Consider the following 16,181-nt stretch of genomic DNA (forward strand, 5'->3'; position numbering starts at 1 on the left):
GTGACATGCAAATTAAAACCACAATGAAATACAGTTTGACCCCTGTCAGAATACCCTCAGTAAAATGCCAAAAAATAATAGATATGGTTATGGATGTGGTGAAAATGAAATACTGATACTCTCTTGTTGGGAATGTAAACTAGTTTGAACTGTGGAAAACAGTACGGAGATTTCTCAGAGAACTAAAAGCACACATACAATTCAATCAGAAATCTCACTACTGGGTATCTACTTAAAGGAAAAGAAATAATTTTATTTTAGAAAAGGCAACTTAACCGGGATTTGTATTGCAACACAATTCACACATACAAAGGTATTGAACTAACCTACGGGTTCGTCAACTATCAAATGGATAAAGAAAATGTGAGCCATAACAAACTGGAGGGCTATTCAGCCATGAAGGGAACATAACAGTATCTTCTGCAGAACTCAAATGCAACTAGAGACCATCCTCCTAAGGGAAATATCTCAGGAATAAAAAACAAATTCCATATGTTCTCACAGTGGGAGCTAAACAAGGTGCATATATGGTCATAAAGTGGTTTAGCAGACATTGAAAACTAAGAAGGTGGTGAGTGGAGAGGAGTGAGGGATAAAAATCTACCTATCAGGTACAGCATTCGCTATTCTGTTGACAAGTATACGAAAGCCCCGACTTGAGCTTTACAAAATACAAAAAGTTACTTGTATGTGCTAAGATTTTTTTTTTTTTAAAAAAAGATAAAATCCCCAATGTATTTTAGTAAACATTTATTGGAAACTATATCTATTAGACTCGTTTAAATACCTTTTATGCAAATTCATTTAATCTTCACTACAGTTCTTTGAAGGGAGTTATGTGACTACTCCAATTTTATAAATGAGCAACCTGGGGTACCAAGAGTAACTTGTCCAAGATTACACAACTAGAATGCCTAAGTTAGACTTCACACTCAAAAACATGAATTATCTGGTCTCAAAGCCCATGATTGTAAAAGCAAGCATAAGTCTTGTGTTTTCCTGATGGGACCTAAGGTGGCTCTATGGCACAATGGATAGCACATTAAAATTTTAAGGGCTTGGAGAGAAGGGAACACTTTTACACTGCTGGTGGGACTGCAAACTAATACAGCCATTTTGGAAGGAGGTATGGAGAATCCTGAAAGAACTCAAATTAGACCTTCCTTTTGATCCTGCAATCCCATTACTAGGCATCTACACAGCAGAAAAAAAAATAATTATTTTATCATAAGGACATTTGCACTAGACTGTTTATTGTAGCTCAATTTACAATCACTAAATTGTGGAAACAACCTAAACAACCACCAACCCAGGAATGAATTAAGTTGTAGTATATGTATACTATGGAATACTATTTAGCCATTAAAAAGATGGAGACTTTACATCTTTTGTATTAACCTAGATGGAGGTGGAACTCTCTCTTCTTAGTAAAGCATCATGAGAATGGAAAAGCAAGAATCCAGTGTACTGAGTTCTAACATGAAGGCAATAGATGATCTAATACAAGGTGGGGGGGGTAGGGGATTGAAGGATGGGGAGAGGGGAGGTGGGAGGAGGATGGGGGTCACAGTGTATGGTACATCTCTTGGGGAGGCACACAATTATATGTGGGACTTCACCTAACAAATATAATCAGTGCAATCTAATCCTTTGTACCCTCAAGAAATCCCAAACAATAAAATGAATAAATAAATAAATAAGTTCTAAAGGTTGGAGGCATTTGTAACGGCAACTTCGTATCTTAACATGAACATGAGCAAACCAGCCTGTGTAACATAGCAGGAACCAATTTAAAAAACAAACAAACAAACACAAAACACAAAGCAGTCTTCAGGCGGTTTTTAAAACCAGATACTTGCATACAGTGATACAAATGAGGTATAACAAGATTCCATTTTCAGTACAAATACAATGACAAATAATGTAGTTTTTAGCATAGCATGTATGCCTGTGATGATCTTATTTATCTAATATTTGTTCAAATGACCTAACCCATATTATTTTTCAGAATATTTGATAAACTTTATAAATAAAATATTCTTCACCTTTTACGTTGAAATGTTATACCATTTTTTCCTAGTTTATTTGGAGTCTTTACAAAAATCCTATCTAATTTTCAAAACATTTTCTCTTTATTGAGTGTTGCGGCATCTTTCAAATGGCACAGATCTCATCGCGAAATCATGAAATATCAATGCCCTACGTATTTTTCATGCTTCCAGAAAAACTATATGGTATTTCACTTGAACTTCCTTTCATTGCACTTATAAATAATAAATCGAATTTAATATTTTTAAGATCTTGAGTACAGTATAATTTTATGTATAAACATATATAATATCCAATGTGCAACAAAAACATAGACAATATGATGAATATGTTAAATATATCTATTTGTATTTGAATTTGTATATCTATACACAAATGACTTCGTTGCAAGGGAAAGTGAAACAAATGTGCCATCGTAAGGTGTAGGAATATCAAGGACACTATTTTTGGAGGAAATTATCAGCAGAATAAGCTCTTTAAATCAGTTGCATTGCAAGGCCTGCGTGTAAAGACTAGAGCCCAAATCATGTTTAATGAATTTTCCAAAGTGAAGATCAAAGCAAATTGAATTTCTAACCATTAAAATGGTGATACATCCCAAATAATTTTACTTTATTTTAATGGTTGATTTCAGACACTGATATTTGGTGAAAATTAGTGTCCCAAATAAATTTAAATCTGTGTAATGTTAAAGAGGTAACAACAAATATGTTTAGTATCTGCCATAAATAATACCTTATTTCTTTCCAAAATTCCACTCTTCTCATTATTTAATCATTAGTTAATAAGCTTAAAATATATTATGCATATTATCTAAAATTTGGAATGGTTATGATGTGTTATTTTCACCTTTAATTATTTTTCATTGAACCATACCAGTTTCTTAGCATGTAATCAAAAGTATTTTATAATCAAGATTTTCTATTTTAAAATTGTTTCATTAAGTCTTCTTTGGGGTATTACTTTTTTTTTTTTTTTTGAGACAGTCTCACTATTTCGCCCCTCTGTAGAATGCCATGGCGTCACTGCTCATAGCAACCTCAAATTCTTGTGCTTAAGTGATTCTCTTGCCTCAGCCTCCTGAGTAGCTGTACTACAGGCGTCCACCACAACACATGGCTATTTTATTTGTTGCAGTTGTCATTGTTGTCTAGCAGGCACAGGCCGGGCTGGAACCCACCAGCCTCAGTGTATGTGGCTGGCAGCCTATTCATTGAGCTATGGGCGCCGGGCCCCTTTGGGGTTATTTCTTGCTAGCTTTTCTACTACTTAAATAATTTTTACTTTTTACCAAAAATAATATTATGCCCTTCGATAAAGTTGATGTTTCTTTGAATTGCTTTTTTTTCAATCTTTCAATCCCTGTTCTATTCTCTCTAGAATATCTGCCAAGTGCTATTCCAACTTCTTTTTCTAATGGGATGTGTGCTACATTCTGGACAGTCAATTTCAATCCCTGACAACTTTATTGATTACTAAATCTACTTGGTAAAAGAGACCTTCATCTAAGTCAGTGGTTCTCAACTTTCCTAATGCCACGACTCTTTAATACAGTTCCTCATGTTGTGGTGACCCCTAACCATAAAATTATTTTCATTGCTACTTCATAACTGTAATTTTGCTACTATTATGAATCATAATGTAAATATCTGATATTCAGGAGACCCCCCCAAAGGGGTCATGACCCACAGGTTGAGAACCGCTGATCTAAGTCCTAAGATAATTCCAGGTGCTGGGACTATTTTTAATTATTTTCTCAAAAACAAAATGACTTTTTAATGTAAAATTTAAAAATAATATCTTTTTTAAAATTTTACCCAGAGATTCTCTGCTTTAGGCCACATAGAATATAACTGAATTATCTCTTATTACATAATCTTAGTTGTTATTATAACTAGATATATTCACCATCCATTCACTAACCCTGCTTGATACATAACATTATTTTTTGTCCTCAGACTAAGACTATCCTTTCACTTGTGAACAAAATGAATTACTCTTATCTGGAGGTAGATGATACTCAGTATTCTTGTGATTTGGTCTTAAGTCCACAATACAAAACTGAACTGATTTTTTTCCAGGAATCTGTTTATTATTAATTAATTGTATTTTATCACTGACTGTGTGCCAGGAACTTGTATGTGAGCAATGCACGCAACAGCGAATGGAACTTATAAAGTCCTTGATCTTAGAGGACCGCCAACGTAACTAGTGAACAAAAACAAGAAATAAACAAATGAATGGATATAATAAATTAAGGTAGTATAATCATCTAAAAAAACACAAGCAGGAGAGCCAAGTATCTTTAAAAAGCACTTGGTAATTTGGAACTGGTTGTTGAGTCATAGAAAAGAGTTGTGAGCTGAGCTGAAGAAGGGTGTGGAAAGAAAACCTTCCTTCCGGCCATTCTTGGCTCCAGCTTTCCGGCTTGTACTTACAAATGGAAATATGAGAAAGATGAACAGAATGGACTCTGCAGCTCTCCAAGATGCTAAATATAGCTCGTGCAATTCCTTCCAGACTCTTCTCCAGGGACAGTGATGTATGTGATTTCTGAATGGCTTGCTAATTGTAGCTAAGTCAGTCACAGGATTTAACTTCTTCTGAGCAGGGAAAATTGCACTATAATGAAAACTGCAAGAATAATTACTTTACACTGACAGGTATTATTTAATAACTTGTGAATTTCAAGGCAATAAACATTGGAAACTATTTCATGAATTTTATGCAAAAATATCTATTTGAGGAATTGCTGAAGTATGAGAATCATCACGTCTTATTAGTTTTACATTGTTTTATGACTAGGGGTGCAGAAATGTTAAAATATGAGTTTAACATTTTACATGAATACATAATGATGAAATAGGGAATGTATTATAAGTGTGAAATAAATATAAAGATTTTTGAAATTAGGAATCTTAAAATGTATTTCATCTGAGGGATGGGATAAAAGTTATTTACCACCTTGAGGATGACAAATTTATAAAGATGGAAAGTATTCCTGCTGAAAATATATTCATCTTATGTTTCAAATTTTCACTCCTGATTAGAGGAATTATGAACTTTTATTTTAGTTACCATAATTTAAAAACAAAAAACGGCAATAGAAAAGTATTTATTAAAAATATTACTAGTTATATGGTCTTGGGCAAGTTTAGGTAAATTGCCAATGGCTTTATTTGTAGAATAGGAATATTAACGCATTTTACATAGAGTGGTGATAAAAAAAATACATTCAAAATCTACACAAAATGCTTAGAAGCCTTCCTAGATACTAAGGAAACGTTTAATTAATGGAAACTGTAATAATAAAGAGGCAGAAGATGAAGCCGATGGAAACAACAGCGTCGGGGCAGATGGTGATAACACAGTCCTGTCACCACGACAGCCAATCTAGCTCTTGCTGGTGATTTTTCCATGAGTATATCCAGGTTTCTGTATATCCACAATAGCACACGTACTGCCCAGTAGACAAGTTTCCACAATTTCTATGTGAGGTACTTTTTATTACAAAAATAGAGACGCTGAGGGAATAATTAACCTGGCAGCCATCTGGTAAATGTGGACTTCAGAATCCAGCTTACTTTCCTCTGATGCCATCCTCTTTCCAATGCATCATAAAATGTTGGAAATTAAATTAAAAAACAAGAATTAAAGTGAAAAATACTTGAAGAAGTGCATAGTAAGGCGACTATTTCAATTTTCAACTTCCAATCTGAATAATTTCAATATGTTAGGATTAAAATGTAATTAAAATACAATATGTCCACTCTTTACCTTTAAAATTACCAACATTGTGACCCAGTATTCCAGAACCAAAAAAAATCTTGCTAATTAAATGTGGCAATAAATAATATATCAAAACTACCCATCCAGATTCTGAGTATCTAAGGCATCTTCTTGCCAAAAATTGTCTTGCTGCTTTTATCTACTAACTTGACAGATTATTCATTCCTGGTTTAAATTGCTCTTGTACATGAAAAGTTACACTTCCCTCTCCATATTCTCTCTCGGTCCTTTAATCTTAATAGGATAAAAGACATATGAATTTATTTAACATGTATTCCAAAGAACCTTCAGTCTGAAGGGTTGGGTTGAGAGGCTCATGAACCATCTGGAGGTGACATGAAGAATGTGGTCGAGGGCGTGGGAAAAAATAGTTTATGGTGGTAACTCATTTATGGTTTTAGTGGCGTGACAGGTTATGAGAGGGAAAGGAGTAGATTTTGCTAGCAAAGGTGGCCTTGTGACAAGATGAAACCTCAAAGTAAGGAGGCCTCAAAAAGAATGGTTACTCAATGCTCCGTTTCAGAACTTTAAAGGTCTTAGATTCTCAGTTACGCTTTCCTAGGACAAAGGGTGTCCTGGATGCATTAAAATAAATTCTCTACAGATACAAATTTCTCCCACAAAAGACAGTTTTGCAACCAGACTCTGATACTAAAAACTTGTTTGAAGTTGTTTAACTTCTCCAAGCATGTTAATCAATTAATTTTTAATAAGTGGTATAAAAGAGACCATTTCTTAGGTGGCTGGAGTATAGTGAGCGGGGAAGGAATCTCCACAGAGGTTTCCAAACCACATGATATAGAGAAAATTATAATATAATTATAGATACTGAGATAATTATAATAAATTCAGATTTCATTTTAGCTAAAATCAGAAATCACTAGCGGGTTATTATCAAAGCTATGGTAAGATAGGGCTTACGTTTTGAAATAATCCCTCTAATCAGAGAAAGGAGAATTTATTACAGAGACGAGAACAGGACAGGGGAGTCTGGCCATTACACCACTGGAAGAGACAGCAGGTGGCTCAGATCAGACTTGTAGCTCTGAAGATAGTCAGAGCTGAGTTACTTGGAGATGGATTTTTAAAATTGAACTGACAGATTTTGCTAATGGGGAACAGGGAAAGGATTCAAAATAGCAAAACTTGATTATTCAGTAACTTATAAATAAAGGAGACATTTACAGAGTTACAACTTCATAAGCATATACATGTTGTTTAATATGCAAATGAATGAGATTAATTATTAAAGGGTATAGGAACAAGGAAAGGATATCTAAGAACTGAGCTCCTGGGTGATTTAGAGGTTGGGAAGGTGAAAAAAAAATCTATCCAATTATGTAATTATTCATTTATCCAATAATTATTCACTAACTACCTATTCTGTGCCCGACAGCGTTGTAGGTTCTGAGAATATAGTTTGAGCTACATAAACGAAACTCCCGATTTTTCTGTAACTTATATATTAGTGGGAGGGAGATAAGGAGGATGATTAATCAGATAAAAAATGCACCGTAAAGGGATAAGAAGAGAGGAAGGAAAAGAGCGTGGGAAGTTGTGGAGCCCTTCTAACTATTTGTTTGTTTATGCTGTCATATACACTCCAGAACATTGTGCAGGCAAGCAATTCAGTATATATTTCCCAAAATAAAGATGTAGGAATATGCCAAGAAAACGATGTATACCTAATAAAGGAAACAATAATCTCTTAATACTCGCTAAAGTCCAGACTATATTTATGACTGTTTTAGATTACAAAATGGTCATAACAATTATAAACTATGTATACTCTTAAGAAAATTCTGGCTCAGTTATTTGTTTTTTAAGGTCAAGTTGGCAGGATTTACTAATAAACTGGCTATGAGGAATGGTAAAAATGGAGGCAGCAGAGTGAATCTTGAGTTTTTTTTGCGTAAGAAAGTGAAGGAATGATGCTTTGAACTGAAATGGAAAGGCTGTGAGGAGAATATTCAAAGTAAATTATGGGAAGTTTGCGATACTTATTTGAGTGGGTAGGTAGATAGGGCCCAGGGTTCAGGGAAGAGTTCTTGGCTACAGATATAACTTTGGAAGCCATCAATTTATAGATGATCATTCAAGATGTGAAATTGGATGATATCACCTATGTAATGATATGGGAAGGAAGAGATGTTGAAGGGCTGAACTTTGAAACACTACCCTAGTCATAGAGGACAAGCAGAGAAGAATCTGTGAAGGAGGCAGACCTGGTGAGTTCAAGCAAGTTGGACAAAACCTGGTGGTTTCTGGGTGTCCATTACTCAACTGAAGAAGATGCTCCGGGAGGTGAGAGTGTACGGTTGTTGAACTCTGAGGGTAGTTAACTGACATGACTGGGAAATGGTGACATGGTTTGGAGATGTGAGAGTAATCACCAACCGCTATCAGAATAGTTAGAATGGGGTATGGGCTAGTATCACACTTTAAACACAAAATGAAAGGAGAAACGTGGGCAATCGGTAGAGATAAATCACTCAGGGAGTTGTGCTATCAGGGAGATAGAGAAAATGGAAAAGCAGCTGTTGAACAATGTGAGGTCATTTTTATTTTAAGATTAGAAACATTGCATATTAGTAAAGCTATAAGGATAATTTAGTAGAGGGCAAAAAGTTATGAAGATGATAAGAAAATTAATTTTGAAAGCCAAGTGATTGCAGCCACGAGTGGGCAGGCTGTACACAACCCACCTGTAGGTAGAGTTGGGAGGCAAGGACAGAGAGATCTGCAGCCCAGAGGGAGGTAGAGGGCATTTGGGCATGGACATGTGTGGGGGGTTGATTTAGTGAACTGATTGATTTTGTGTGTATGTGTGTGTGTGTGTGTTTTTCTCTGTGTGAGTGTGTGTTGAAAGGAAGTTTATAACTGAAGTGTGAGTGGACAAGGAATTTTTGAGCATTGAGGAGAGAGACCATGGTATAAAAATTCTTTAGAAAAGTTCAGGAAATGTATTGGCTAGAGATTTTTAATGCTAGGCAACATTACCAAAAATCTCGAGTTTAGGGCCTTGAATTTATATCTGTGTACGTGTGTGTGCATAAGTGTTTCCAGACCCTTCCAGCTGTTTAGTATCAATCATATATTTAGACATAAATAAGTTTGTGATTCTTGCAAGTGTGTACGATTGGAAGAGAGAGGCCAAAACAGGAAATAGATGGCTGGTCTGCACACAGAAATAATTTTAAATGTGTACAAGACTGATGGTGGAGAGAAAGAAAGTAAGCTAGATGCTACATCTCTCTAAAGAAGGAGTAGATCTCAGCAGGGTTTTAGCAGGTGACTGCAGTATGGGATGTGAATGGGTTTTGTTTTATGAGTGTTTATTCTGTTGGAGAAAAGAATGCTTTGGAACTGGTAATGAGCACTCAGATACACAGGTATATGTATATAATTCTCTGTTATATGAGTAGTCAAACAAAAATAGCCACCACTTGAGTGGACTGAAGGTGAAATAGAATCTTCAAGATCAGCCAGATACCAGTTACGGTCATGGTGAAAGAAATGTTCATATAGTGAGATTTTCTGCCTCAATGGGAATCCCCAAGAGGATAAGTGAAAGAGTTTGAGAGTCTGAAAATGTGGAAATTTGATTAGTGTAGATTATCAAATATATTTTCAAGGGTTTTTAAAAATGTTTCTTATTGGTATGGGTATTCCGCGATATATTTTGAATATTTAACATGACGTGTGACACTCCTAAGTGTATAAGCAAATGGAGAGAGGTTTCTTTCTTCATATGATCCCATTAGTTCTAAGTTATAGCACAAATCGATGATAGTAATGACCTAACTCTTGAAATAAAACAGTCATAATTTCAGTCTTTGCCAATTTCTTACCTTTCTTTTTGTGAAATTTACTGTTAAACAACATACTTGTCAGTACAATTTAAACAAAACCTTAAATAAAGGTGGAATCACTCTGATGTTGAACTTATTTTTATATAATTTCTTAGTTATTAAATGATCAAATAATTATTTTCATTATTTTCCTATCATAACTTTTCTTCTCTATTTTTTTTCTTTATTCAATGAATAATTTCCAGTTCTTAAATCACTAAAGATTAGAGACACTTTTGGTCTTTTATCATCTTACAATATGTTTATATAGAGAGTAGGTATACAATGGGAAAATGTACCTATGTTATTTCGATATTTTGGAATGTCAATACTAGTTTTTGCAAAATAATTTTATTAATTCTTTTCTTAACCACTTGAAACAGTGAGCTGAGAGTATACTCTGTTTAAATCATAACTTATCCTAAAAAATCCTACACTTAAATATTCCCATAATTTAAAAATGAAGAAAAAGAAAATTAAAACAATAAAAATAAATGTATGAGTTTAAAGCAAATTATCAGCAAATGTTTCAAGCATAAGAAAGAGCAAGGAAAGATGAAGTTTAATTTTATATTTAAAAGTTAATGTTTTTTTGTGTTTTTTTTTTTTGCCGCCACCTCCAGCATATGGGGCCAGTGCCCTACTCCTTTGAGCCACAGGTGCTGCCCAAGTTAATGATTTTTTTTCATTTTAATATTCTTAATGTAAGTATTACAAACATGTAAAAAAGAAATAAAAAGAAAATAAATAAAGATAGAAAAAAATTGGGCGGCACCTGTGGCTCAGTCGGTAGGGCACTGGTCCCATATACCGAGGGTGGCAGGTTCAACCCGGCCCCGGCCAAACTGCAACCAAAAAATAGCCGGGCATTGTGGCGGGTGCCCCTGTAGTCCCAGCTACTCGGGAGGCTGAGGCAAGAGAATCGCTTAAGCCCAGGAGTTGGAGGTTGCTGTGAGCTGTGTGAGGCCACGGCACTCTACCAAGGGCCATAAAGTGAGACTGTGTCTCTACAAAAAAAAAAAAAAAAAAAAAAAGAAAACACTTGATGCCACTTTACTAATTAATATAATTGAAGGTAAAGATTTTTAAAAATGGTCTTAATTTACACTGGGGTGGGGAACATTTCATGTTGGAAGGTTGTGATGATTTAACTGTAATCAGATAAGGTCACATTCAAGAAAAGGTATTATATGTTGTCAAAACCTCACTACTATGTACTGAATATTTTCAAAAAACAAACACTGTTAACTTTAACATTAACAAATGCTTTTAATGACTTTGTTTTTTCTGCTGTTTGTTGAAAAGCATTTGAATATTTGGCTGCAGTGTGGAGTCAGTCATCTGTGATCTTAAGGGCGTCTAGATTTGGATTGGGTAAGAGAATGTGAATTTGCTTCAAGAATGGGTTAAAAAGAAAGAGAAAGCATTATTCAGGCATATTGCTGAAGACTTACACATTCCACTGCATTTTTCCTTATTTCAAATGGCTCTTTCTTAGCATTAACCAATGGCTTGCAAATTTCTTCTACTGAGAGCTCAATCATTTCCATCTGTGGTTCCTCAGGTGCCTTAATATCAACTAACTGAGACTAAAATGCTTATTTGACTGTGATGACATGATTCTCAAGTCAGTGAACCTTTTATTGTATTCCCCACTTAATAGGTGGATAACCGTTGCATATTCATCAAATGATTCACATGTATCATCCTGCTCTTCAGTGACCTTTGCTAAATTTGGAAAATGTTCCTCTGAAATTTCCCACTGAAGAAATGTTTTGGGGAAAAAAACCAACTTTCTCTGAAATGCTTGGATCTTTCTGTCACACATTTTGTGCAGAGTTTGTTTTACCTTGCAAAGAAATACTCAAGTTTTTTTTTTTTATTTGACTTGATATCACTCAGAAATTCTGCATTCTCACAGAAATCTTCTTTCAGTAATCCAAACTTCAGATTCCAGTGTTCATGAAATTTAATTATCTTTCTTGCAGAGATAAAAAATTTTGACTAAAAAAAAGGAAAGAAAGAAATCTGGCTAACATCTGCCCTGTGATAGCCAACTTACTGTAGAGTGATACTGCAGATTCATGCCAAAGACCTCATCGTTCAACTTCAGCTGTTACTGAGCTGATGATGCCATGTCATTTGCATGAATATAGTTAATAAAACTCACAACTTGATGTGAAGTGTCACTTAAAATAGTAGTATTAGCAAAGAGATTTTGCTGATTCAAGGAACAATGAGAGCACCTGGACCTGTTAACATTTTATCTGTGCAACGAACTCTTTGTGTTTTCCTGTCAGGGAAGGTGCACCACATGTACGCACAGAGACTAAACTTACCAAATGCAGTCCAACTTCACAATATTTGTCTTTAAAAGTTGCTGAAGATATCTATTCCCCACGTTATATTCCTAAGTGTCCAAAGCAAGTAACTCTTTGAAATAAAGAAAATCTTCTGTTATGACCCAAATGAAGACTAGAACCTGCTCTGAGTCAGTAGTATCAGATGATTCATCTAAAGTGGTTGAATAATACATTTTTTCCTTTTGAAGTATTGCACACAGCTATTCTGTTAAGTTGAAGGATAATTCATCTTGCTGATCACTTACGGTTGTCCTTGAAAGAGACAGTTGTATTTACCCTGAAACATTCCTGTGGTCTAAGCATCCTACAACTTCAACAATGCATTCCTTCATGATTTCTCCATCACTAAATCCCTTCCTCCCCCCCACCCCCGAGTGTATAAGCTACTTTATAAGCTGCTGTGCTGGCACTATTTCCACACCTTATTGCTGCTTGAAGCGATTGTCTTTGCTTTTGCTTTTCTTGTTTTAATTGCTTCGATACAACAACCATTCATGCCTCTCCATCTATTTTAAAATACATCTGGTCCTTGTGAGTGTTATAAGGCTGGTGAGCCCTGAATTTCTTTAATGTTGATATTACAGTACCACAAAACAAGGCAATAATCTTATCTTTAGCAGAAACAATAGTGCAATTTCCAATCCTTGTTAAACAAACTGTTCTCTTCCTTCTGTGTTCTCTTGTTATTCTTGACATGATGGCTTAAGCAGACAGAATCACAAAATACTGTCAAGCTGTGCAACGATACAGAAGCACAGGGCACAGGTTGAATACCTGAGCCCCATAAACTCCCACCAGCCAGCCTCGTGGGGTAGTGGTGCCAGTCAGGTATGAGAAGTTAGAACTAAATCATGAGCACAGCAGCCGACAGTTTAGCCCTATGGCTCGTTAATGTTCTAACGGTGCTCGTCAACCTGGAAAGGTTATTTCACTGACACTTTATTCTTTGATATTCTAAATACATTAGTTTAAAATAAAAATTGAAATATAAAAGATGAACAAAAATGTGTTAATAAAAATAAAAGCATCTGTCCTGAAAATTTAGATTTAGTCAAATGGCCACACTTAAGGGCCTAGAAGGCCACTGGCTCCCCACCCATTGTCTAATATTAGCCTAACTTGTAGAACGTCTGAACCCAAAACTAATGAAGAAGACTGGGATTTGTACATCTGGAATTTTTGTCATTTTTTAATATTGTTAAGTTTCTTTCACTTCCACAATGGTTTCTTTATATTATAATACATATAGGTACTATCCCTTATATTACAAGATCGGAATAAATAGGTTCTATGTAATTTAGAGTATTGTAAACACTTATTTATAGTATAGATCATTTGAAAACTAAATCTGAGATTGAACAGTCTAGTGGTATAAATAGAATTAGTTTGAAGAATCCACAAATAGCATGTTTTCTGGTTTATGTTATTCTTCCCTCATTCTTTATTTCAGGGTTCATTAATATGATCCAAAGTCTTTATGAATAAATTTTATGAAACATTTATTTCCCAGTGTTTTTTTTTCAGTAGAAAACAATGAAATAAATGCAAGTACACATTCAGAACTTTAGAAATTTAGCATAAGGAAGAAGGAAATCTACTTTTTTAACAATGTTAATAGTTTAGTTTTTGCCCTTATGATTTTAATATTGACTTTCCTCACCTCACTAATCCTTCATGGAGATATGAAAGGTGTATGCTGAGCCCTGCCGACCCCCAGGGCCTGAGAAATGCAGCCCGTTCCTTAAGGCTCCCCATTCTCATTCCCTGCTGGCCTGATCCAGTTGCCTAACTAGCATTCACGTCACTGTTCTAATTTTTACTTCTGGTCTACCTGCCAGGATGTAGGCCCTTGCCTAGACTTTCCTTAACTTCCCTCTGACATACTCCCTAGCTTTTGCGAAACCCCTGGTGCTTGGGGACACTTCCTATACATCATAGGCCATTTACTTGCACTCAGGGTTACTAGACTTAGCAGAAGCTAAGGAAAACAAAGCACCCAGCCAAATGTGAATTTCAGATAACAATAAATAATTTTGTGTATAATACCCCATGCAGACTTATGGAGCATACTTGTACTAAAAAAACAACGAACAAACAAACAAACAAACAAAAACTATTCCTTACGCAGCTCTCCTTCATAATTAACTGAGTGTCTTGGTTTTTTGGGGGATAACCTGCTTAGAGTTACCCCCAAAAACATATTTTACACATAGTTTCTCAGATTCCCATCACAAGCCAGGACAGAGGTAATTAGCACTTTTATCTTAGACATAAACTAAACTCCAACATATGAAAATTCTAATAGAAAAACTTTAGGGAAGACGTTCCTGCATTTTTTCCATCAGACCACAAAGTTCAATTTACAACTCCAGCTTCTACCAACAGCTGTGGGAGTTCAGCAGCTTCAGCTCCGTAAGTCTCAGTGTCTGTATCACCATGTACTGATGTTGGTGAAACTTCCTCAGAGTGGGGCTGTGACCGTGAAGGTGAAGTCCTGAGCCCCTAGGGAACTGGCACATGTTGGCAGTAAACTAATTTAATTGCTGTTGTTATTAATACTAACAATACTATAGGTTTAAAATTATGAATCTGTGAACTAAAATGAAATCTTAAAGCTCCCCGCGAGAGACTGACAGACTGGACCTTCCCTTGGTCCAGTGGTTCCCTGAAATGAGTTGGTCGCCATGAGGAAGATCAGTCCTGCCTCGCCGCGCCCCCTCCCTCCTTGTTAGAGATTCCACTGTGTCTCATTACCAGGACTGATACTATTGGAAGACACACCTGCAGTTAGTTCCTTAGTAGCTGTAACAAACCACGTCAGTCTGGGCATAGGTCCTGTAGGTTGTCTCTGATTAAGAGACCCTCACCTTAACTCAAGCACTCCCTTTCACTGACTGCTGGGCTTTTAGACAAAGCCTAATTCTTTCAGCCAATTGTCAACTGAAGAATCTTTTAACCACCTATAACTTGTGGGCCCCCCACTTTGAGATGTCCCATCTTATTAAGCTAAACCAATACCTTCCTGTCTCCCTGAAACTGTAAAACCAAACTGTAACCCCAGGACAGTAAGTCCACTTGCTCCAAACTATAACCCCAGGATAGTAAATCCACTTGCTCCAAACTGTAACCTCATGATAGTAAGTCCACTTGCTCGAGGCTTCTTGGGTGTGGCTCTGGGTTATGGTCCTCAGTGTTGGTTCTTAACAAACCTCTTTAAACTACAGCTTCTTTTTCATTGGCAAATCCAAAGATGCCTTGTTCAGTACTTTCTTAGGGATATTCTGATCACATGGCAGGCTGTATTATAATATCCCTGTTTATATATTACATGAGAAGTGTATTCCTTAAGAGCTTGGTTATTTTTACTATAACAACATTCGTTTTATTTTAACAAATTAATTTTCTATTCTAGTCTATTGCAGAATATTTCCTTGAATGTTCAAGGACACATAAAGGGCAGTATGTGATGTGTTTTGTGGTCTCAGGGTCAATATTTTTTTACTGCTTAAACCTGTTTGCATATAGGAGGTTTTTCCTGGACCCCAACTCCAGCTTCCTATCCTGCTGTTAGTATGTGACATCCCCCTTCCATTGTTAAGTTGCTTGCCTCCTGCGTTATTCTTTCTTAGACAACTGGTGATTTGCCTCTCATCTGAAAAATTTCTGATTTGCCTCTCATCTTAAAAATTAAAAAAGTAATCCTCTAGAATTTAGGGCACACTGTATGTCAGGCAGTTCCAGTAGGACCTTTCTGTGGAATAAGTATAAAAAACTATTTCTGTGATCGCTATTTTTGATGTTCAGAATATCTAGTTTATTGTCATGGTTGTTTTTTTTTTCCTTTCTTCTTGTCTCCTAAATCCCTTGTTTAAGCTAGATGTAGTACATATTACCAATAGCCTAAGTTCTAACCATGAGGCTTTCATTCTATTTATGAACATAGTTCTCTAAAGAGAAAATAAATAAAAAATTTAAATAGTCATGTTGCTTACACGAAATCAGATTAATCAGATTAATTACTATACCATTACCATCAGCACACAAATATGTTGCAATATTCCTCATGAAAAGCAAAACCAGTCAAAAGCCTCTCCTGCAGCCACAGCCCCTCCTGGAGCTCCCCATTCCA

At 35.7% G+C, this 16,181-nt stretch overlaps 1 protein-coding gene across 2 annotated transcripts in view; it reads right to left on the minus strand.

The window, feature by feature from the left end:
- Nucleotides 1–16,181, minus strand: part of BCHE (butyrylcholinesterase) — a 67,154-nt gene that overhangs the window by 29,882 nt on the left and 21,091 nt on the right. Inside the window, exon 3 of one of the 2 annotated variants that reach the window (XM_053599902.1) lies at nucleotides 7,867–7,960. The exons of the other annotated variant lie outside the window; for it this stretch is intronic. Within the exon in view, the coding sequence (XP_053455877.1) occupies nucleotides 7,957–7,960 (4 nt within the window). The 3' untranslated portion in view covers nucleotides 7,867–7,956. Of the gene's footprint in view, nucleotides 1–7,866; nucleotides 7,961–16,181 lie in introns of those variants that run through there. 2 annotated transcript variants of the gene reach the window in all.

Source organism: Nycticebus coucang, chromosome 8 (assembly GCF_027406575.1).
Source record: "Nycticebus coucang isolate mNycCou1 chromosome 8, mNycCou1.pri, whole genome shotgun sequence".
NCBI lineage: Eukaryota > Metazoa > Chordata > Mammalia > Primates > Lorisidae > Nycticebus > Nycticebus coucang.